This window comes from Typopeltis vanoorti, chromosome 23, assembly GCF_054136105.1.
Source record: "Typopeltis vanoorti isolate ZY-2024b chromosome 23, IOZ_Tvanoo_1.0, whole genome shotgun sequence".
In the NCBI taxonomy this organism is placed as follows: domain Eukaryota; kingdom Metazoa; phylum Arthropoda; class Arachnida; order Uropygi; family Thelyphonidae; genus Typopeltis; species Typopeltis vanoorti.
Window position 1 is genome coordinate 2,088,410 of NC_143571.1, and position 24,072 is coordinate 2,112,481.

The 24,072-nt window shown below is 36.8% G+C and overlaps 1 protein-coding gene across 1 annotated transcript in view; it reads right to left on the reverse strand.

Moving 5' to 3' along the window:
* Positions 1-24,072, reverse strand: part of LOC150093572 (AP-1 complex subunit beta-1-like) — a 287,854-nt gene that overhangs the window by 165,436 nt on the left and 98,346 nt on the right. The window contains exon 7 of the mRNA XM_090413097.1: positions 17,432-17,498. Coding sequence (XP_090269223.1) covers positions 17,432-17,498 — 67 coding nt within the window. The remainder of the gene's footprint in view (positions 1-17,431; positions 17,499-24,072) is intronic.

Below are 24,072 nucleotides of genomic sequence, written 5' to 3' on the forward strand. Positions count from 1 at the left end.
ACATACCAAACATTCTTCAAAGGCAAGATGATAGCTATTTTTAAGACTCATCAACTTTAATTAAATAAAGAATTTTTTTTTTTTATAGAACTTCCTAAGAGATTGATAAAATTATAAGATTAAACAAAATGTGTTTCAAGAAATGTATAAAAAATAAATTTATATAAATTAAAAACATGGAATGCCAATAATATGAATATCAACATATAATATTAATGTATAAAAAAATGGGAATATAAAAACTGAGAAAAACAGAGTAAGAATAAAAAGAAAATGTGGTATACATAATGCCATTATTACTACTTGCTCTGTCAAGTATACATGTTTTTTGTTCTTAGCCTTTTAATATTAATATTTTCTCATAATTAAATATTTTATTTGATGAATTTCACAGTCTTGATATTCCATGTTTTTAATTTATATAAATTTATCCTTTTATCAATTTTTTCACAGAGACTCATCGAGGGAGGGCACCTACTCTACAACTCTCTGTTTCTGTATCCACCAACTATACAATCTCCAACTACTATCATCACCTACACCAACACCATCTACTGCCTCCACTAGTATTTTCACCGACAATCACAAACATCCATGCCCATGGCAGGATTCGAACCTGAAACCTTTTGGCTGGAGAACGGATATGCTAACCACTTGGCCAACCAGTCCAGCAATTTAATTTAAATTTAATGATTCTACAAAATGGCTCTCATCTTTCATTTCAACAATATCTAGTTTTTCATATCAATATATCTTCCAAAAATAAACTTTAATTGGTAATTATAAAAGTATTTGATTTATTAACTAGCCTTGTTAGCTGGGATAGTTCCATCTCCATTAAGATATTCAACATTAGTATAAAAAATAGAAACTACAGCAGGCATGCATATGAATGACACTTGAACAAAATGATGAATTACAACAGACTATGGAGAAGTCATGGCATAAGTTCCATTGTTATTTTAAACTCATCATTAAAAACACTAGGTGAAAACTTTCATGAAAGAAAGTGATATCACAATCAGTAGACAAAAGAAATGGAAGGAAATCACAATAACAACAGAACACAAAGTTCTGGCAGGAACCATACATAAACTACACAAAATGACAAGTAGAAATACACAATAATGGGACATAAGAGGTGAAAGAGCAAAAAATTATAAATATTAAAATCCAGAATTAATGTTTAAATTTTGAAATGTTATAGTAGTTTAAATTAATGTCACTTACCTGAAATTTTCATAATGAACCAAATACAGGGTGATCAAAATTAACCTATTCCTGTTTAAGGTGTACCAGATGTTGCAAAGTCTGCAGTAACACATCCTGCATCATATGGAAGTAATATCTAAGGAGGGAGGGGGGGACAAAAAAAAAACAGTTCCAAAATTCACCACCAGAAAGCATTGTAAACATTAAATGCATGGAATATACATAGTACGCAATTCGGTAGGTGCCAGGAGAGTTTAAAAAGATTGACAATGGATCATTCCCTTCATTCTAGTTGTTAATACTGTGCATAGTGATGGAAATAACCTTCCCCAACATGCTTTTCTTGTGAGGCAGTACTACCTTAATAATTGCAATGTTGTTGCTGCACTCTGAAAATTTCATTGCCTGAACAAATGTCAGCGAGGTCCACTATTTCCATGTGCTCTGCAACAAATGATTAGTCAGTTTGAAGAAACAGGATTGTTGGAAGTTAAAGTTGGCAGAGGTCACAAACCAATCAGTTCACAACAAGTGAATGAGGTTGCTACTGCCATTGTGGAGCAGGTCATGAATAACAGTGTTTGTTCTTGCAGTGCATGTGCTATATCAAGATACATAGATGTGTACCTTATTCTACAGAAATGCAGAATCTTCTATAGAATAAGGCACACATCCATGTGTCTTGATATAAATAGGGGGGCTAGAGGGACTCGTGGTGTGCAGTGTTTGTTGAGAGCTCCTGATAAGTGTTATTTTAAGTTATCATTGACAATTTTGCTTGAATATTATAGTTTTGTTTGCTTTTCGTATCTTAGTGTGTCTGTTTGTGTATTTTTGGTGTTGTTTCAATATTATTAATTCGATAAGATACGATAGAAGCAACCACATGGCTACGGTAAGAAGAAAAATGGTGGTAAGTAATAATGGTTAGCCATCTTTTTTCAATAATGGTAACATAAAGGAGATTATTCAGTGTACTATCTGCGAAATGTATACGTTGCAGAGAGCAGTTGGGTATGATTAGATGTTGATAGTGGAATGAATGTGTGCAGAAAAAGTAGGGAAAATGAGGAATTAAAGTGTGTTTCAGGTTGTGAGTGTGATATTTTTGTCAAATTTCAGAATGTAGAAAATAGTGATTGGCACTTCCAGACCACAGGTTATTGGCATTAGTGAAACATGGCTGACAGAAGATGATATAGCTAGTGGGATTGAATGTGAGGGGTATAGTATGTTTAGGAATGACAGGGAGAATAAAATGGGGAAAGGAGTATTACTGATGATAGCTGATGAGCTGCAGCCAAGGAGAATACAAGTTGAATTGCAGGACAGAGAAAAGAGCACATTTGAGGACATTTGGTGTGAGATTGAGGCCAGCAGAACAAAATATACAATTATGTAGAAAATAGTGACATGATAAGAAATTGCGAAGTTGTACCAGAGAGCTGTGAGGGCAGTGTAGAAAGTGAGAATGAAGGTATTAATACAGAGCAAATTAATGGTTCAACAGATAATAAAAAAGATGAGACAGATGCAATGAGTGAGATCGCACGATTGAGCAGAGCGATACACAGGGCAAAGCGGCAGCTGGAGTGTATGCACAAATGTCAAATTGGGTGCGGCTATGGACCAGGTGATGGAAAAGATGGTGGAGATAGTATGCATAAGCAAATAGAAGAAATGCGTGGAAGGAGGGTAATTATTATGGGAGATTTCAACTATGATAGCATTGATTGGAGGGAGGAGAGGACACATGGGAGGAAGGAAATGGATTTTATTCAATTATTAAGGGATAATTATCTGAGACAGCATGTAATTGAAAATACTAGGGGTGTGAGTGTGCTTGACCTAGTAATTGCATCTGAGGATTTGACTGTAACGAATATGACCACATTGCCACCAATTGGTGAGAGTGATCATAGGTTCTTGACTTGGGAGGTGGCTAAAGGTGTGGAATTTACAATTAAGACATGGTACATGTGGAATTATCGGGCTGGAAAGTATGACAAGCTTAGGAGTTTGATTGGTTCAGTGACATGGCATGTAAAACTGCAAGGGCTGGATGTTGATAGTGCATGGAAGGCAGTTAAGAAGTGTTTGCAGGAAGCAATGGCTGACTGTATACCTAGAGTCCGAATAATAAATCAAGTAGGGATTAAATGGATGAATAACACCATTAAGCTTGAGCTGCAAAAAAAAAAAACAACTGTGGAGGGAATTTAAGGAGAAAGGTGACCTGCAGGCACATGAATGGTATAAAGCCCAGGCCAGAAGGGTAACAAGTGTGGTAAGAAAAGCAAAAGTGGATTATGAAAGAACATTAGCCATGCAACTAAAGAGAATCCCAAACAGTTTTTTCGATATGTTGCAAGTAAAAGAAAAAATGGATATGGCAGATTGATTTTAAAGAATGCCGACGGTAGGGAGGTAACCGAATCAGTTGATATAGTAGAATTACTGAGTGAGCATTTTGCAAGAGTATATCATCCAGGTGATGACATTGCAGAAATGGAAGAACAAACAGCTTATACGGGAATTGTGGTGAATGAAGTGGAGGTGAATAGTCTATTGCAAAACCTCAATGTCCATTCATCTGCGAGATTGGATGGTATACCAGCTCGTGTCATACGAGAAGCGGCTAAAGAATTGTCAGTGCCTTTGACCATTTTGTTTAATTTGAGTCTCGGGTCTGGGTAAGTCCCAAGGGGTGGAAAGAGGGGAAAATAGTTCCACTGCATAAAGGACATTCCAAGACTACTATTGAAAATTACCGGCCAATCAGCTTATCAGGAATTGTTGTCAAGGTCTTGGAGAAAATAGTCAAGAGGAAAATACAAGATTGGATAGATAAAAATGGGATACTGTATGGGGGACAGCATGGTTTTGTGAAGGGTAGATCATGCCTCAGTAACTTGCTCACATTCTATAACACAGTGACAGCTGAACTGGATAAGGGTAACGGGTTTACAGTGATTCTACTGGACCTTGCTAAAGCCTTTGATAGGATACCACATGGAATTCTAATCAGTAAACTGCAGCATATGAATATGGATATAGGGTTGGTGAGATGGATAGGAGGGTGGTTGATGGAGAGATATCAGAGGGTGGTTGATGGAGAGATATCAGAGAGTGGTTAATTCAGGAGTAGAGTCCAAAAGACGGCCTGTGACTAGTGGTGTGCTGCAGGGTTCTGTTCATGGACCACTACTGTTTAATTTGTTCATTAACGATATAGGAAAGGATCTGAGAGGAACTGTGCATCTGTTTGCGGATGATGCAAAGTTAGGTAGAGCAATAGTGAATGCTCAGGATGTCAAAATTTTGCAGGATGATTTGGATAGTTTGGAGGACTGGGCTAAGGAGAATGGATGTCAATTCAATGTGGAAAAATATAAGGTTTTGCATTTTGGGGTGAAAAGATTAGCAGCAGTATATCACATTGGTGGAACTGTACTCCAGGAGATTGACGAGGCCAGGGATTTGGGAGCATTGGTGGATAGGGAGTTCAAGTTTAGGGGACACATCGCAAAAGTGGCAAAATCAGCTCATCAAATCACTTGGTTGCTGAAAAACAGTTTAACGAGCAGAGACAAACAGGTTATTGTTCCTCTGTATCACGCCTTGATAAGACCCCATCTAGACTACTGTGCCCAGATATGGGAGCCAGGGTTTCTTCTTGATGGGGAGGAGGTGGAGAGGATCCAGAGACGATTGACGAAGATAATAGCAGGACTATGGAATGAACCTTATGAGAACAGGTTGAAGATTTGTGGGCTGCAGAAATTGGTTGATAGGCGGAAAAGGGGTGATATGATTGAGACATTCAAATTACTGAATGTCTCAATGAAGGGTTTCTATAAGATTAATTCAGAAGATATTTTTCAGAATAGGACTGGCAGTGGGAGAACTAGGGGCCATCCATGGAAGCTTGGTAAAAGTGTGGTTAGCAAGGGTGTTAGAGCTAGATTTTTTACTTTTGAGAGTGGTAAATGAGTGGAATAAGCTGCCAGAGTCTGTTGTGGGTGCCATGACTGTAAATGAGTTCAAGGTGGAGTATCATAGATACTGTGTGAATGTTGAATAGTTGTTCTTAATATGATGTTGGGGCCTCCCTCGATGAGGTCTAAGGACTCCTTGGAGCTGCCCATAATAATAATAATATAGCACATGGACTGCAATAAATAACAAACAATACCTTCACATTCATTGGATGAATGCGAAGGTATTTGTTTGATTGCATGAAGGTTTTCTGTAGCCCATACCTGGCAACTGTGACTATTTACAGCACAATTCAAGTGAAAGTGAGCCTCATTTCCCCACAAAATCATCCAAAGCCATGTAGTGTCCAACTCAACATCATTGGGCAAAGAATATTACAGCTCTTTAAAAGTTGAATGACATCTGCTTTAGCATTCTTTGCCCAATGGTGTGGAGTTGGACACAGCGTGGCTATGGATGATTTTGTGGGGAGAGATGAGGCTCACTTTTACCTGAATGGTGTTTTAAATAGACAATTGCCAGGTATGGGCTACGGAAAACCAAAATGCAATCTTTCAGCATAACATCAGTCACTTACTGAAAGATACTTTCTGATAATTTGCCAGTGCTGTTATGCTGTCTTTCAGCATAACATCAGTCACTTACTGAAAGTGGCTTTGCTGAAAGACAGTCTAACATCAGTCACAACCAACTGTATTCTGCCATTGAACACACTGTGCAAAGGATGGAGTTTGTGGCATACCAGGAAGAGCAACACGTTAAACAGTACAGCCTGTGAATGCATAATGGAAGTGAATAAAAATGTGTTATTTATTCTTGTGTCGCTTTTCTTCTTACACACAAAAATTACATTTCTACATTTGGTACATCATACAGCACCCCTAGTAATGAATTTTGGAACTTTGTTTTTAATTTTATTTCTCTCAATTTCATTTATTTCTCACCTGTTTTATTTCTTTTCATTCATTTCTCATGGTTTAATTTTTTTTTATTTCTTTTAATTTATTTCTCACAATTCCACTTGTTCTCTTTCCTGCTATTTCCTTTGTTTCATGAGAATGTTTCATCGAGTGGGATGGGGGGGGGGGGGGAGAAGATCAATATTTTTTCTCTAAATTCACTAGTCTCTAGTTCCTAGGGGTTTGCTATAACAAGCATCTATTGTGTATAAAACATGTTCTGAAATCTTAATTATTTTATCCATTTTTGAATGGATAAAATAATTTCTGTTTCATTATCTGTTTGTTATGTAAGGTAAAGACAAAATGTAATTTAGAGAATTTGGCAAATAAGAAAAGGGCATGAGGTGATTGCGATTTATTTATGTAGTAGATGGTGTTCCTCATTTGGCATAAATCCAGCACCTTGCTTAGTGGAGACCTCTTCTTCTGCAGTTCCTCCCACTTAAGTGGGGTCACTGTTTGTAATGAGTCTCCTCCACACCTTCCTGTCTTGGGCTGTCACCACATCCAAGTTCTTCATTTTCAAGTCCTCTTCTATCAGCTCCCTCCATCTCTTCTTTGGCCGCCCACGCTTCCGCCTTCCTTGCACATCCATCTGCATGACCCTTCTTCCCACATATTCGTCCTCCCTCCTCATCACATGACCAAACCATCTCAACCTTGCCTCCTGTATTTTTGCTCCTAAGTTCGTAACTTTCACTGTTCCCCTGACATAGTCATTTCTCAGACGATCCTTTCTGGTCACACCGCACATCCATCTAAGCATTCTCATCTCTGCTACTTCCATCCTGCTGATGTTATTTTTCCTCAGGGCTACAGTTTCTGTAGCATATGTCATAGCTGGCCTCACTACTATCCTATAAATTTTGCCTTTCAGATTGATCGGCACCTTCTTATCGCATAACACTCCAGCCATCTCCCTCCAGTTCCTCCAACCCGCTTGTATCCTGCATCCCACTTCCTTCTCAGCTCCTCCATCTTCTTCCACTGTTGAACCTAAGTATCTAAAGTCTCTCACCTTCCTGATGACATTTCCTTCCAGCTCCAGATCTGTCTCCTGACCGCCGCTGACTGCGCAACACATATACTCTGTCTTACTTCTACTCAGTCTCATACCTCTCTCTCTTCCAGTACTTTCCTCCATCTTTCCAGTTTAGTTCCCGCTTCTTCTCTTGAAACACAACAAGATGTCATCTGCATACAACATTGTCCAAGGCGCATCTTCTCTCACCTCCTCTGTTACCACCTCCATCACAATATTAAACAGAAACGGACTTAATGCTGACCCTTGATGCAAGCCAACTGTTACTTGAAAACTTTCTGTCTGTCCCAAACAGGTCCGAACACTTGTCTTCACATTTCTGTACATTTCCCGCACCAACCTGACATATTTCTCCGGCACCTTCTTCTCCCTCAGACACCTCCAGACTTCTTGCCTTGGCACTCTATCGTATGCTTTCTCCAGATCAATAAATACCAGATGTAGCTCCCTTTGTTTCTCTCGATATTTTTCCATCATCTGCCATAACCCAAAGATAGCATCTGTTGTTGATCTGCCAGGCATGAATCCAAATTGTTCCTTTGCAATCTCCAACTCCTTCCTCAATCTACCATCAAGAACCCTTTCTAGGATCTTCATTGTGGGACATCAACTTTATTCCTCTGTAATTTTTACAGTCTTGTGCATCCCCTTTACCCTTGTAGATGGGGTAAAGGGGACCTGAAGTGGCTTAATGTCTCTGGTCTCTAGAGCAAGGTTCTCAGATTATCTACCCATAGTCCATGCACAGTAATAAAGGTAAAATAGGTTTACCTTTGGGTGGAATTCACAGAAAGTATATGAAATTTTGAAAGGACCTTACAAAATAGCCACTGGGGAAATTTTGCTAATGGCAGCACAAAGGGAAGAGTAAAGGACCACAGCAACATCATTGAAGATGCCACTGTCCTTTACTGAAGGTTGTTTAAGAAAGTAGTGATATGTCAGTCTTTTCTGAAAGGAGAACAGTGGGTGCATGCAGTATGAGTGAGTGTGCAGATAGTAAATGATTTTAACATATGCCATCTGCCAGCCTGGTTGTCCAAATGGACACTGAACTCATTTTCCAACCAACAGGCTGTAGGTCTAATGTCATTATATGACATCTTCCTAGGGTTCAATGCCTCACTGCAGGAGGACACTGAACACTGCACAACTGCCTACAATTTAATCCACCATTGATACTATGCCATCAATGTGTTCTCTGAAAAATTTGTGTGTATGAGAGAGAAAGAAATAAAAAAACATCTGAGTTTTCATTCAAGAGAAACTGTTACAACTGTATAAGATCAGCTAACTCATCTTCAGCTGAAAAAGTCCATGTAAACATTCCTCTCATGATGATGATCAGAGAGCAGAAATCAGGTCCTTTCCAAATAAAGGGAAAAGTTTCTCAATCAGTCCTACATGTGATAGGTCTCAGAACCTACAGCAAATCACTACTTCATGTGGGCAGAAATGAAGCGAGAGAAGGAATCTCTTAAGTTTCCTTTTTGAACAACTGAGATTATAATCCTTATAATCATTTATAACAACTGAGAGCATACACCATGGGGGAAGGTTATCCCAGAAAACATAGGTAGAAGGAAGGAAGGAAAGAATGAGAAGTATGTTTGCAAGGTAGCAATGAGCTGTAAAGAGATGTTAGGCAGCTCATGTTACTGTTGACTTAGCAAAATGAAGAGCATGATAGATACCAGTTCTTCAGAACTATACTTATAAAAGTGGTGATAAAGAAGAGACCAATCAGAAACTGCCCATCTGTGAGATAGTTTCTAAAGTGAGTCTGTGAGAGACAGTGGTGGATGTCTTCCAGATCATCTGTGGAACTCCCTAGCCTATAGCAACAACCAACTGTAAAATTTGTCTTACTAATCTCACACCAGATTGCTTCAAATGTACAGCCACCCTCATGCCTGTCTCCTATTCTTTTTGGTTGCAATTCATTTGCTATCATCAACAGTACTCCTTATCCAACCCTCCATCCTATCGTCCCTGAAATACTAAACCCTTCACATTCAATCCCTGTAACTGCATTATCTGCTATAAGTCTCACTAATGCCTATAACTTTTAGCGAGGTTGCACTAATCAATGCCAAAAACTCGTCCCTCTTGAGCAACATCCCTTTATTCCCCCACCCCACCTTTACTTTCTGAATTGACTAACCTATTCAATGTTTTTGCTTGAGAGACTAGATTCCTCACATGGTCATTCTCACACTAAAATATGCTTATGTTTGACATACTTATGCTAGGAAAGCCTAAAGGTAAACATCTAAGAAGAGATCTAGTCTTGCCTGATGTGTTGGATGTTATAAAAGGTAAAGGGGAGGAATTGTTTTGTGGCATTGAAGATAACTAAGTTATCATCTGAAGAATGGACCTTGAGTCTGAACCACAGGTCCTCTCCACCATTCCAAGTAATTATTATCATCATCAGATCTCCAGGGAGTCATGGACTCATAGAGAGAGGCCATAAATCATCCATACCAGCTGTCATATCTTCTCTTAAACTTGATCATTGCTTTGTGAGGGAAAAATCTAGCTCTCACCCCTTTCTTAATCAGTGTCAAACTTAACTTCCATGGATGTCCCCTTGTCCTCTCTTCATTTCCACATAACGAAAATTTTTCATCAGTTGATATCCTACAACACCCTTTCAGAAGTTTAGAAGCCTCTATCATATCACTCCTGACATCTATCATTACAATTTGCATTCCATAATCCCAATATCATCTTTGTAACTGTTATTTGCACTTTTTCCACTCTTTATCCTCTCAGATGCTAGGAAACAATCTGCACACAGTCCAGGTACTTGATGTGGTAGTATCAAGGTCTTGTAAATAAGCATTATGACTTGTTTTATCCTTACATGTTAATGTTCATTTCAGTATCACAATTATCCTCTGAGTTGTATTTGCAATTTTTCCTGTGACCCTTTCAACTTCAACTTCCTATACACCATAACTCCAAGAATCTCTAATCTCGTCAGTTTCTCCAAGCATAATCTCACCAATATAATATGCTGTTGAAACAATTATCACACTAAAACAAATAACTTTACACTTACTACCAATGAACTGACAGCAGCCATTATCATTTGCCTACACTTCCAACCTATTCAAATCATTCTGAAAGAGCTGTATATTCACTGGCCTGGTTGGCCAAGTGGTTAGCAGATTCACTCTCCAGTCAAAAGGCTGTGGGCATGGATGTTTGTGATTGTCTGTTAAAATACTAGTAGTGGTGGATGGTAGATGCCGTTTGTGTACATGATGATAGTAGTTGCAATTCGTTGTAGTTGGTGGACTGAGTGGTGGAGACAGAGTTGTAGAGTAGGTGCCCTCCCTCGATGAGTCTTCGGACTCCCTAGAGGTATCATGTAATAATATCAATACCATCCCTAATTCCCCTGCCTATCTATACATCATCAGCAAACAGTTGAATCTCTCTCTTTCTCTCTCTCTTATTAGGTCCTTCCTAATATCATTAGGGTACAGAATGAACAACGATCCAATGACTGATCTCTGAGGTAATTACTGGTTGCCTTAAATACTGCAGACTCGCACTTCCCCATATATCATTATGGAAAATTATGGAGACAACTACCGTGTTAGAGCAAAACTTTAGTTTAATATAAACCAAAATGAACACTCGACGTTTCGACCTTCATATTGAGGTCATCATCTGGAGCATACACATATATACAGAGAAACAAGCTACACTACAGACCAACCGTTACAACAATTATTGGCCTGACCTCTGGTGAAAAAAAAAATTTTACTACATCAAAGCTAGAGTCCTATTATTATTATTATCTATCAGTTACAAATTAAATTGGGCTGGAGAGCAATATGTTTATATATATATATATATATATATATATAAAAAAAAATAAAACACAGTTTTTGTCAGTAACTTTAGCAAACTATGTAGATTGTAGTGCAGCTTGTTTCTTTTGTATATATGTGTATGTTCCAGATGATGACCTTCATATGAAGGTCGAAACATCGAGTGTTCATTTTGGTTTATATTAAACTAAAGTTTTGCTCTAACACGGTAGTTGTCTCCATAATTTTCCATAATGTATTCTGATCACCATTTAAGCATGAAAGAAAGGATTCCCATACACCTCTTTTTTTGATATCTGTCGGTCAGCCATTTTCTTATCAAAGCTAGTAGTTTATGATCCAATCTCATATCCTGCAATTTATGCAATGGCCTTTCACTGTCCTCCTTTGATTCACTCTGTCATACCATGGCAAATGAACTTATAATCTTAATCTCACTCTTATTTTTTGCCATTCTATTCTTCTCCCATTCTGTACTTCACTTTTCAAATCATTTGTGTCAAAATAATCAGATTTTTCACTTTCCTTCAAGATTTTTCACTTTCCTTCATTGTGTTCTAATGGTGTCACATATACTGCAACACTTACCATCATTGCATTCTACCAGCAATTGTACATACACCAAAAAAATCAACTGTTTCCAGTTTCCTGTGCTGTATTCTAATGGTGTCATTAACACACACACACACACACACACACACACACCTACACATATATATATATATAAACATCATGGAATCACCAAGCAATAGTCTCTCTCATTTTCTTCAAAGATGAGTGTAGAAAATTGAATGTACTTCACAATATACAGTACATTCAATTTTCTACACTCATCTCTCTTCTCTTTTTCACTGCCATTTGTATGCCATTTGGTCTCCTGGGTTTGGGGGGATATATAGGCTGTGAAAATGGTGCAAACAAGAGTAATAAAGATGATATTGAGATTACAGAATGTAGATTAAAAGAACAGACTAAAAATATGTGAATTGCAGGCACTGGTAAACAGGAGAAAGAGGGGGGAAGTTTATAGACCTAATACAATAGGTCTATAAACTTCTGAAAGGGTGTTATAAGTTATCAACTGATGAAATTTTTTGTTATATGGAAGGAAAGTTTGTGTGCAGTTAAGAAAGGATGAAAACTAGAATTTTTTCTCACAGAGCAATGAGCAATGAGTGAACAGTTTGCTTAATGAAGTGGTGAGTGCATCTAATGTGAATGAGCTTAAGAGAAGGTATTATATCTGGTATGGGGTGATCTACAGCATCCCTTGTTGATTCCTTGATTCCCTGAAAGTCTCTGATGATGCTAATAATATCACTTACCAGACATTTCGCAAATGTTTAATGCCATGTTTTGTCCTGTGAAAAACTGATGTACAATGTCTCATATTATATATGATAAGCACAATGTCTCATTCATTACTACCACCTCATAATTCCTATAATGATCCATAACTTCCATGTAATCATACTTATGTTGTCTCATGCTCATCCTTCATTCCTATCAGCAGTGATATCAATATTGGAAATATTCAACACACTTCTTACTTTATGCAAATGTTACATGTCTTGATACAGAAGAGAGCAATCAGACTGATTAATAATACATCTCTCTGGTCCACACATGAAAGGCCACAAGACCAATAGCACACTAATGCTATGTGTGGGCAAGATGAATAGAAGAAAGGAGGAGTCCGCTCACATTCTGCTTGAATATCTGAGGGTTGTAATCTTTGGAGAAGGCAGAGTGTGGGAGACTGTTCCAAAGGATAGAAGTAGATGGAATAAAAGAGCAGTGAAGTTGGTTCAGCAAATTTTAAGATGGACTGTAAAAGTATGTTGGTTAGCAGTGGCTCTTGTTTTAGTGATTTTGGAGTAGAGTGGAGGAATAATAGTGGCCAATTCAGCAGAGCACTGTCCATGAAAGTATCTATCTTTTATGCAAATGTTCAATTTCTGCAGTCTGTATTTTCTAGTAATTTCCATGATTGGTGTTCATCAAAATTGACACTGATAATTTATTTTCTAAAATATCTTATTATTATTTTTTTTTTAAATAATGTTCCCATACAAAAGAGGTCAAAGAACCTATAAGTACATCATTGCATGTGTGGGATGCAAGTGAAGATTGAGAAAAAAGAGGTTTATTGACTTTTTTTTTTTTTTGAGAGGAGTTGCAAGTTGTAGTTGATTGAGAATACTTCAGGAGGAAAGTTGTTCCAGAGGACAGAGGTAGATGGGATAAAAGAAAAAGATAAGAAGGATGTTCAATGTGTTTCCAGTTTCACTGAAAAGGGGATACTAGGAAGGTGCTGTCCTTTAGATCTTGGCTGATGATGTTTTGCATTCGTTGCATGCTTTACCATAGGTTGAGTGTGATACTAAGATTTTCGATGCAAGCCACCTGCAGTAACCTGAATTTTTTTTTTCTTCAACTTCTTTGTTACACATTCTGATGAACCAGGGATTGAAAAGTTGATGAGATTTGGGATAGAATGGAGAATAAAAGCCTTCATGCTGGTGAGGACAATTTCTGTGACTTGCTTGTAATAGCTGTTTGGGTCAGAGGTGGAAGCAATAATCAGACCAAGGAAAAGAGAAACAGAAATTCCAAAGGTCATCCCACCCTGGATGCCACTTTTGTAGTGCCAAATGACATGAGGTCAGGAGTTGTTGGAGGAAAGATGTTCTGTGAAAGCAAAGCCTTGTGCAGAATTGTAGTCTGACTTACTGAGAAGAAAGGTAAACTCTACGGTGTATCTAGAAGAACTGGTTAAAAACATCAAGAGTATTGTAAGAGCAAAGAGGATTATCAGGAATTTGAGTAGGTAGATGTACAATTTGCATTAGTTTACTGCTGATAGCAAAGACTTCTGCATCGTGTCCACTTTGGATGGTAATGTTGGAAAATGGAAGCCAGATGGAACTGTGATCACCTAGGAAGATGACCTCACTGGAGAGGAATGATTGCAGATGCTCAAGCTTCACAGAGAGGATGGTGAAGAGATCTGAGTGGTTAATATGAATGTTATTACTCAAGGAAACCTTGAGCAAGAGGAGTTCAAAAGCAGAGGGTTATAAGCTAGCCATTCACTGCCAAGCAATGTCAGACCCGACAAAGGCACAGGTGCCATCTTTGTGGTGAAAAGAATCATGAAGTGTATAATTTGGGTATTGAAGAGGAACAACAGAGGATGTAGTTACAATTTGGGTTTCTGTCAAGAGTAAGATGTGTGGTCCGGATGACTTTGCACAAGTGGTGCTGAATGTCATTTATGTTAGTGTTAATGTTGCAGATGTTAATAAAGCAAATATTAACATGAGTTGTAGAGATTTTGTATTACTGAGAATTCTGTCTTTTTTTGTTAGGAATAGTTTTTTAAGGATTTTTTTTTTTATCAATGTTTATATGATTCATCATATTCATTCATGGTTAGATGGAAGAAGTGGTGATGTGCAGTGAGAGGAGACAGACTTTCAGACATAATATTCATACAGAGCAACCAGTCTCCTTGCCATAACATGGCCTCAACAGTGCCTCTTGGATACCACTACTTGGACTCCCTTCTCCAGACACAACTTGGGAGAGTATGTGGCAGTAGAATTATGTTCCAGTTGACTAGGAAGCCTCCTGACTCATTACTGAACAGGTTCAGGCCCGTGCACTATCTAGTAGCTGGCCTGCAGCACCACCGTTTTTATCAAAGCATTATGCAGCAGCAATTCAACATTCCTTCAGAGTTCAACTCCAACTTCACAGAACAAGTTTATTTCTTTCCAAAACACAGTAATACAAGGAATGAATGAATGAACAAGTCCTCATTCTTTATTCTATGTTTATAGTATACAAAGTCTTAAAATCCAATGTTTGCAAATTTCTTCTCAGCTTTCTTGTTATCCATGGTAATAATGTACCATAGGTTATATTACTTCTCATATACAAGATTACCATAAATTAAAAAAACTGAAACATTCAATTCTCACATTAGCCTGTGACTTAGACCTCATTTCACTTCCATAAAATTTTTGGATTCTCAAGTGACTTACAGGGACATAGATAAAATGATTTGGTGATTAGTAACTGAATTTTATAGAATATCATGAAAAACGTGACATCTTCCTCACAATATCATTCTGTAATATTACAGAAACAATCTAAACAAGCAAGAGCATAAAAGTCAACATATATGTAGCTTCCTATCCAGCTTGGTAAAAAAAAAAAAAAAATGGAGACAAAAAAATTCATGTTAAGGAGCCAAGTGTATTCAAAATCAGTTGAGTTGAGAATAAGTTGAGAAATGATATATACATTATTTTTACTGTTGTGCAAATTTTAATAAATTGTGAATACTAGATAACTAGTTCTGGTAAGCACACAGCAAAAATGAATAAAGTCACGATTTTTTTTTTTTTTGTTGCTTTTATCTTATGCTATTATCAATTATCAAGTTTACAATTAACCAGCCAACTTAATTAAAAGTACTAGACAAGCTTCTAAAATTGCTAAGACACTGAAATTCACACAGTAAAATTAAGCATTAGTAAAGTATTAGTCTGGAAAGGCCAAGCAAGATTTTCATTTTAAACTTCAATAGTATAACAGCATAGCAGAAAGAACATATAAATATTATATAGAAATGATATAAAATACAGATTGATTAAAATTAATGTATCTCTGTTTAAGGCCTTATGGACACCACCCAGTGATCCAAATGCTGCAAAACTTTGCAGGAACACATTGAGCAACATGTGGAAACCATATCTGAGAAGAAAAATAAATTGTTCCAAAATTCAACAACATGTGGTAATGTACGGTATACTAAATGTAGAAGTCGTAATTTTTCTGTGTATGTAAGAAGGAGAAAAGCAACACAAGCATAAATAACATTCATGGACTGTAGTGTTCAATGTGCTGGCCTTCCTGGTATGCCACAAACTGCATCCTTTGCAGAGCATGTTCAATGATAGAAAGCAGCTGGTTGTGCTGTGTTATGCTGTCTTTCAGTACTGGCAAATTATCAGGATGATCTTGATAAACCCTGTCTTTGAGAAATCCCAGTGCTAGAAGTCACAGGGGTCAGATCAGGTGAATGGAATGGCCATGCAGTTGGAAATGCATGGCTGATTACTCTGGCTTCCATGAATTGTTCTCAAAGACCAACCAATGCATGGAAGGGCCCCATCCTACGTTAAAATGACTGAATCCATGCCCAGGCACTGCTGTAGCCGTGACACAACAAAATTGTTTATCATATTGTGATAAACAATTTTGAGCAGTAAATGAGCTGGTCACAGGCTCTGAATGGAGAATGTACTGAAAGAAGACTGGTCCAATGACAAACAAAGTTGTAACCTCATACTAATTCCTGATATTTATCCTCAGGGATTATATACAGGCTTTTAAAACCTGATTAGTTTAAATAAGCACTTGAATTTATCCATCAACCATCTTCCTTACTCTACTGCTGCAATCATTACCCGTCAGACAAAGCAAGTCCCATCATTTTTCAGGATCATCCATTCCATGCTATCATTCTCTCTCACTCTTCCCTCCTCACTCAACTCTGTCATAACATAACCTGAATCTCTCATCTTATTGCACGTGCCCAAGCTTTCATGCAGCCATCCTGTTAAAACCAATTAACCGGTCTTCTTACAGTCACTTTCACTGAACAACTTCTCCAAACACCTACTAGCAATTCTAGAAACCTGTAGTCCATTCTGAAAGTATAAATGCTTTCTGCCATCCAAAACACTCTGCACATCAATGTATAGCACATCATTTCTCCTGCACAGTCTATGCATTAAATTATTAGCAAATCACTGTATATCTTAACTCATTCATATCATAACTCAGCCTATTGCTCACAATCCTGCTTCTTTTACTAATCTTTTTCATATTTTCTCTTATGCCATACATAACCTCCTTTCACATTGTTTGCTGAAACTAATACAATTATATCTACCTACTTGCCTATTTGTGACATGGCATAAGTCATGTCACAAATCTTCTTCTGTGACATGACTGACTGAAAACATGCTTTCATTATTCACAAATCCAGCAAATCCCTAATTCACAGAATCACTGTACATTGCCATAGCTTTTTTTTTCCCCACATCTTTTTTCCCCTTCATATTTCATTTCTATTCTTAGCTTTCCTAACAATTACTAGGCAGTTTTCCAGTACACCCAACTTCCATTTTGAATTATGAAATTAAGCCTTGAATAATGCAGTTTTCAATAAAGCATAAATTTTCAAGAAAGTAATACATATTATTCAAGAATATGATATGCTACAGCAATAATAAAAGTTATTAATTGATAGTGAAACCATTCATGCAAATTTTATTAATAGATTAAAATACCTTTACTGCTGATAACACAACGGCAGCATTAGCATGAGCAAGTCGAGGAGTTACCCTTTCACAAATGCTAATAAGAAAAAATAAATCCATATAAATGCACAAAGAATTATACATAAGTAAAATAAATAAAATAGCATTTCCATAGGCAAATGCTAACAAGAAAAATAAATAAATTATATATATACACATATACACACCCACAAAAAAAAAAAAAAATTACATCTAAATCTGCACACAGAAGAGAGCTCAAATATAATGACTTCTTGTTCAAACCTTCTTGAAATGAATATAGTGAGGACTATAAAATTAATATTTTCAGACCCTAGTTGGGTGGTGAAGAAATATCATGGCTAGGTGATAATCACGACAACAAAAATAAACAAATAAAAAATTAATTGGCACTGGAAGTAATAAATTGCCTCCGCTTAAAATAAAAAAAAGTTTCAAAATTTCAGAAGAAAATTACAACAATTTAAAATGTACTGTGCACACAGATAACTAAGTTCTCAATTTCATGACTCGATTAAAGAAAACTTTTTCAATCATAGATAGATCTTTTCAATAATCCTCTTAAAGGTCAGCTAGAATCACATCTTTCAAAATTGGAAATAGCAAGTTTTTAATTTAAAGAGAGTTAATCTTTGAGTATAACTCAAAGATTAAGATTTGAATATAAAGTTGCTACCATGGTAAAATAATATTGACACAAAATTCACTATGAATGGGAGAAAAAAAAATGTGACTTTAGTCAACAGATAAGCAGACTTATGAAGTTTTATGCTATATGGTTAGTACCTGAATGTGAACATTATTTCCTTGTGAATAGAACAAAAAAGGACTTCATATAGAAAAATATAGATATTATTATTATTAGGGGCGATATGCGGGATTTAATATCCCCTTAATTTAAGTAATGTTTTCATTGCCGAAATGAAGCTTATTAGCTCTTTATACTTAAGTAACTTAATGGTTGCACCTGTTTGGAAAACTCGTTCGCAGAGTACATAAGTTCTTTTCGCTATACACTTTGGTATTAGGTCTAGCTACTCACTGATGAAGCCTCAAAAAAGGCTGAAACCGGTCTGGGTAGTGACCTCCCTCCATAATGTAATAACAGCATACATTTCCTAGGAAATGTGTTTTTACATTATGGAAAATACCTAAGAATAGCGATCTGAACTACCTCCACCTTTGCAACGAGTTGCCCGGTATTGTACTACGTACTAGGATCACTTGCATTGGCTAACGCTAGTGTCGCCGATACTTTATAGTTTACTATAATCGGCAAGAAACTCTCTGATTCCGATCTTTGAGTTTCTTATTCGGTTTTAAAACTATGCGGGATTTAATATTCCCTTAATTTAAGTAATTGAGAAATGTTATTTTTATCTTCTAGGGCACATATGACTGCATCAATCTACATAGATCTTTCCAGCCATCCTAGCATCAAACAGTTGTTCTGCTAAACATTTCCTCTCCCACACTGTTTAAGTGATCATACTACCTTAGATGTGCTCAAATAATTTTGAATGCTAACAATGTCAAATTCTTTCATAATATCATAATTTTAAATATGATTCTATTCATCCCCCATAATTTTTTTTCACAACTCTCACATTTGTGATCTCTATCTTTAATGAACTTATTTCTGATCCAACTCAGATCCATAAGATCAAATTGGTTTGAACACTGCCTTGGTGAATTTCTTTCTTATTTCATTTAAATTCATTTAACTGGTCTCCACTACACCAGCTTTGCTTATTCTATTCTATTTTTTCCCCCCAACTGAGAAAAGGCTAAAAAAATTGTGAAAGGGAAAACTGGGTAAGAATAAGCTGGGTTCAGGCCTAAACAAGGGGATTGTTTGAGTCATATTTTCACTTTACGACAAACTATTGAGAAAATGCAGAAACAAAATAAAGATGAATTTTATTACCCAGTGTGGGATTTACAGCCCCACTTATTGGAGATTTTATACTATTTTTTTTCTTTCTAATTTTGTACTGTTTTCAGTACTACACACTGATCTCACATGTAGAACCAGAAGATTCCCCCAACAATATCTTGTGCTATCCAGCTCTGGGATTCGGGAAATCAAAGATTAAACTGATTAGAATAAAGCTCTCATAGATCTATGAGACCTATGTGTGCAATGCAAGACATACAAAGAGAGTATCTTGAAATCAGCCCAAGAGAGTTCAAAGCTTAGTAAGTCCATATACAAGGGTGGTCTGAAAAGTTCTCTGCCTCGACCATAGATGACAACACATCGGCAAGATTTTTTTTTTTTTTTAAGTTGGTACGTTTGTCATAAGCATCCATGTGAAATTGCAAGTCATTCTATCAAGTATATAATAAAGCAAAAGGGTTGTCTGTATCCCTTGAAATGGATAAAATTGAGTATTGTACAGTTATAAAATTCTTTGTAAAAGAAGGTTTAATGCTAAAAGAAATTAATTCGAAGTTCATAGAAGTTTATGGGAAGTCTTCTCCTTCATTTTCGACAATTAAGAAAAGGGCTGCCAAGTTTAAACGTGGCTGTACCAGCCTTGAAGATGATACACGTGAAGGACATCCAAAAAGTGTAACATCACCAGAAATCATTGATCAAATGCATGATATGGTAATGGATGACTGGTGAGTCAAAGTGCATGAAATTGCTGAGACTATAGGCATTTCAAAAGAACATGTAGGATATATTTTGCATGAAGAATTGCAAATGAAAAAGCTTTGTGCAAGATGGGTGCCATGCTTGCTCACAGCAGATCAAAGACTCACTCACATGAAAATCTCTGAACAGTGCTTGGAGAGTTTTAACAAGAATAAAACTGATTTGGTGTGTCGATTTATCACTATGGATGAGACTTGGATTCACCATTACACACCAGAATCCAAACAGCAGTCAAAACAGTGAACAGAAGCTGGTTGTTCAACGCCAAAGAAGACAAAGTCAGTTCCATCAGCAAGAAAGGTCATGGCATCGATGTTTTGGATGCTAAAGGCATTTTGTTTATTAATTATCTTGAAAAGGGTAAAACAATAACCGGGAAATATTATTCCAATCTTTTAACCAGACTAGATGAAAAAATTCATCTAGTCTGGTTAGCAGAAGGAAAAAATCATCTTTCATCAGATCAATGCACCTGCCCACAAAGGTGTTTTGGCAATGGGAAAATTAAGAGATCTGCACTATGAATTGCTGGAACATCAATCCTATTCCCAAGATTTGGCTCCCTCTGACTTCTATCTCTTCCCAAAATTAAAACTCTTCCTCGCTGGTCACCGTTTTTTTTCGCATCAAGAGATGAATGCAGCTGTAGAGGAGTATTTTGCAGATCTTACTGAAAACCACTACAGGGATGGGATAATGGCCCTGGAGCATCGCTGGAATAAATGTATTAGTCTTAGGGGAGATTATGTTGAAAAATAAAAATAATTTTGAAATTATAAATTCGTTTTTTCATTGTTAGGCCGAGAACTTTTCACACCACCCTCGTATGTATGTGTGTATATATATATATTAGGCAAACCTATAGTATATTAGTACAAGGTAGGTTCCAAAAGTTTCCAGCCTGACATACAAAATTCATGCCAATTTTAAAAACAATGTGCATGACAGATAGCACCATCTATGGGGAGGTTAGTGTATCAGTTTCGACTCTCTACCTGCATCATTCAGTTGGAGACAGTCATTTGACTAATACGTGGCATGCTATAGTGGCTGTAATGCTAAAAATTGAGTACTGCACTGTGGTAAAGTGTTTCACCAAAGAAGGGCTTTCTCCAAGTGCTATCAAATGATTGGATGGTGTTTATGATGAACCTTCTCCTTTATAAAGGACTAAACAGTTTTGCCTAGGAAGAGAGAGCATCAAAGAAGATCCTCGTGATGGTAACCCTGTGTAAGTGATGATTGAGGAAAATGTTTCTCTTGTTGAGGAGAATCTGCTCAATGACAGACAGCTGAAGCTCAAAGAAATATCAGCAAGATTTGGCCTTTCTATAATAACTGCCTTTCACATCATTCACAAAAAGCTTCACATGACGAAGGTCAGTGCAAGGTGGGTGCCCTGACTTCTCTCTTCAATTCAGAGGCAGCACTGCATGACCTGTTCCCACAAGTTTTTTAGAGCTCTGCCAAAGGAATCAGAGAGAAGTGCTGGAATCCATTAATCCATGGAGTAGTGCAAATCAGGTGAAGCACTGTCAAGAAATGTCAAGGTCACTCAGTCCACCAAGAAGATCATGACAACAATCTTTTGGGATTGCCAGGCAATTCTCTTGATTGATTTCAAGGAAATGAATACACCATGAATGCAGAATATTATGGATTACTCCAGCACAAAGTGTGATGCCATAAAGGAGGAGACAAGGAATGTTGAGTCATGGTGTTCATCTGTTTCATGACAATGCTTCAGTCCATATGGCTATTGTTGTGAAGGCTGCAGTGAAGGACTGTGGCTTCCAGGAGATTGAACACCCAACCAACAGCATAGATCTAGCACCCAGTGACTACTACCTCTTCTCAAAACTGAAGAAAGACTTTTGAGCAAAAAAATTACAGATGACAATGAGGTGAAAGATGCAGTTTTAGGTCATTTTGCAGACAAAAATATATACCCTTTTTTTTTTCCAAGGGCATAGAAATGTTAATTCAAAGATGTGAAAAGTGTGAAGTAAAGGGAGATTATGTTGAAAAGTGACACAGTTGCTTTCTTTTTATCACCTCTAAAAGTTAGTCAGGCAAAATGTATGGAATCACCCTTGTACAATTAATTCTTTTTCTTTCAATTTATGTTTGTTTGTTTTTATTATTCATTTTTGTTGTACCTGGTCCAGAAACCCAACTCTAGTGACCAAACTTCAAACTTTTTTCAAACCATTTCAGGCTTCTAATAAGCAGGGAAGTGATCTCACACTGAGCGATGAAATTCATCTACGACCTAAAAACAATCACATACATCCATGTCCATGGCAGAATTCGAAATAGACTGTTGGTTGGAAATCAGATATACTGACTTAGCCACCTAAGGACACTTAGCCAACTAAGGAATTACTAAAGACATCTAGAATATCTTTGTCTTTAATTTTCATGTTACCTTTATCATCTCCGATTCCTCTTTCAGTACTCCTATCTCCATTTTTAAGCATTTTCCATAGCTTCAGGACATTTGGCCACGTTCTTGATCTCTTCTATATTCTTAGCAAATTCTTCTAATAACCTTTGTTTACTTACATTTTTCTTTGTTCTCTTGTGGCAAATGCCCACTTATTTGACAAGAACTTCTGTTATGCTTTCTTCTTTTTCATGACCGTCTCTCTAACTTTCTGAGGTCACCATGAAATTCCAATTTATTTTTCTATAGCTGGAGATAACTTCACCAAATACCTCTCTCTGACTGAATCAATTCAATGTTTTCTTCAGAGTATGTGACAGAACGCAAGGTTCAGTTATTGTTTTTGAGCTCCTTTATTATTTCTCTGATTATATTTGTACATATGAGCCTACAGTTCACCTCTGAAAGCTGCTCAACTTTGATTACTTTTTAAAACTTTCTTAGATATTTTTTTCACAATATATTCATTTTTATCAACATAAAACTAAATGGTAATCCCTTACTATTTCAAATCTTCTGTATGCTCTTGTGTCCTGAACAAGCACAAAAATATCGCTATGAACAATAACAATCAATCAGACTTTTCTCTACATTCTATTATATATTCTATCACTCCTTTATATTATCTACCCACCTCTTTTTGATCTTTCTGCTGTCAACCATTCTGCAGATATGTCCAAAAAAAAAGGTTTTCTTCTAATTATTTTCTACATTAGATTTTTCTTTCTGATTTAGCTTTCTTGTGTGATATGCATGATGTAAGGTATCAAGGAAAACAAAAACAAACTGTATGGTATAAATGGAACTGTTCTATAGCAATACACAATAAATACTGTAATGGCCACTGTTTTAGAATGAAACATCCTGATATATAAGAAGAGATATACCCTAGAGTGGAGTGTACTGATGTGAATGTGTGCATGTGTAAATATATATATATATATGTCAATGGTTTGGAGAAGACCTTACAGACTTTGAAAGGATACATTATCAGTGGGTTATCCATTTGTTCTGGTGGTGGTTCTTCTGCAATTTGTTCCACTTAAGTTGGGTCACTATTTTAGTGAATGTCCTCCACATCCTCTTGTCTTGGGCTGTAACCACATCCAAGTTCTTCATCCTCAAGTTCTACTCCACCTGCTCTTTGGCTTACTTAGTATGTAAATAACTCAAACATCAGCTATGGCAATCAACAGTAACAAGTACAACACTACCTAAAGAACATTATGATCACTATTTAAAACATTTTAAGTCAGTGATATGGAGCAAAATCATGCTACATCCTTTTCCAGTAGGATGGGAAAGAGTAGATGTGACAAACATGTAGGGAAAGCCTTATGTCTGTATGCATCATCCCAGTTCTGAAGTTTGGTGGCAAAGGTGTAATGGTATAGAGATGTTTTTTTCTGATATAGACTTTTGGTTATATTTGGAAGGATCAATGCTGAAGGATATGCACCTCATAAATTGTAGGGGTTTCATGAAATAAATTAATATCTCCTTCACCATAACAATGTGCCATAT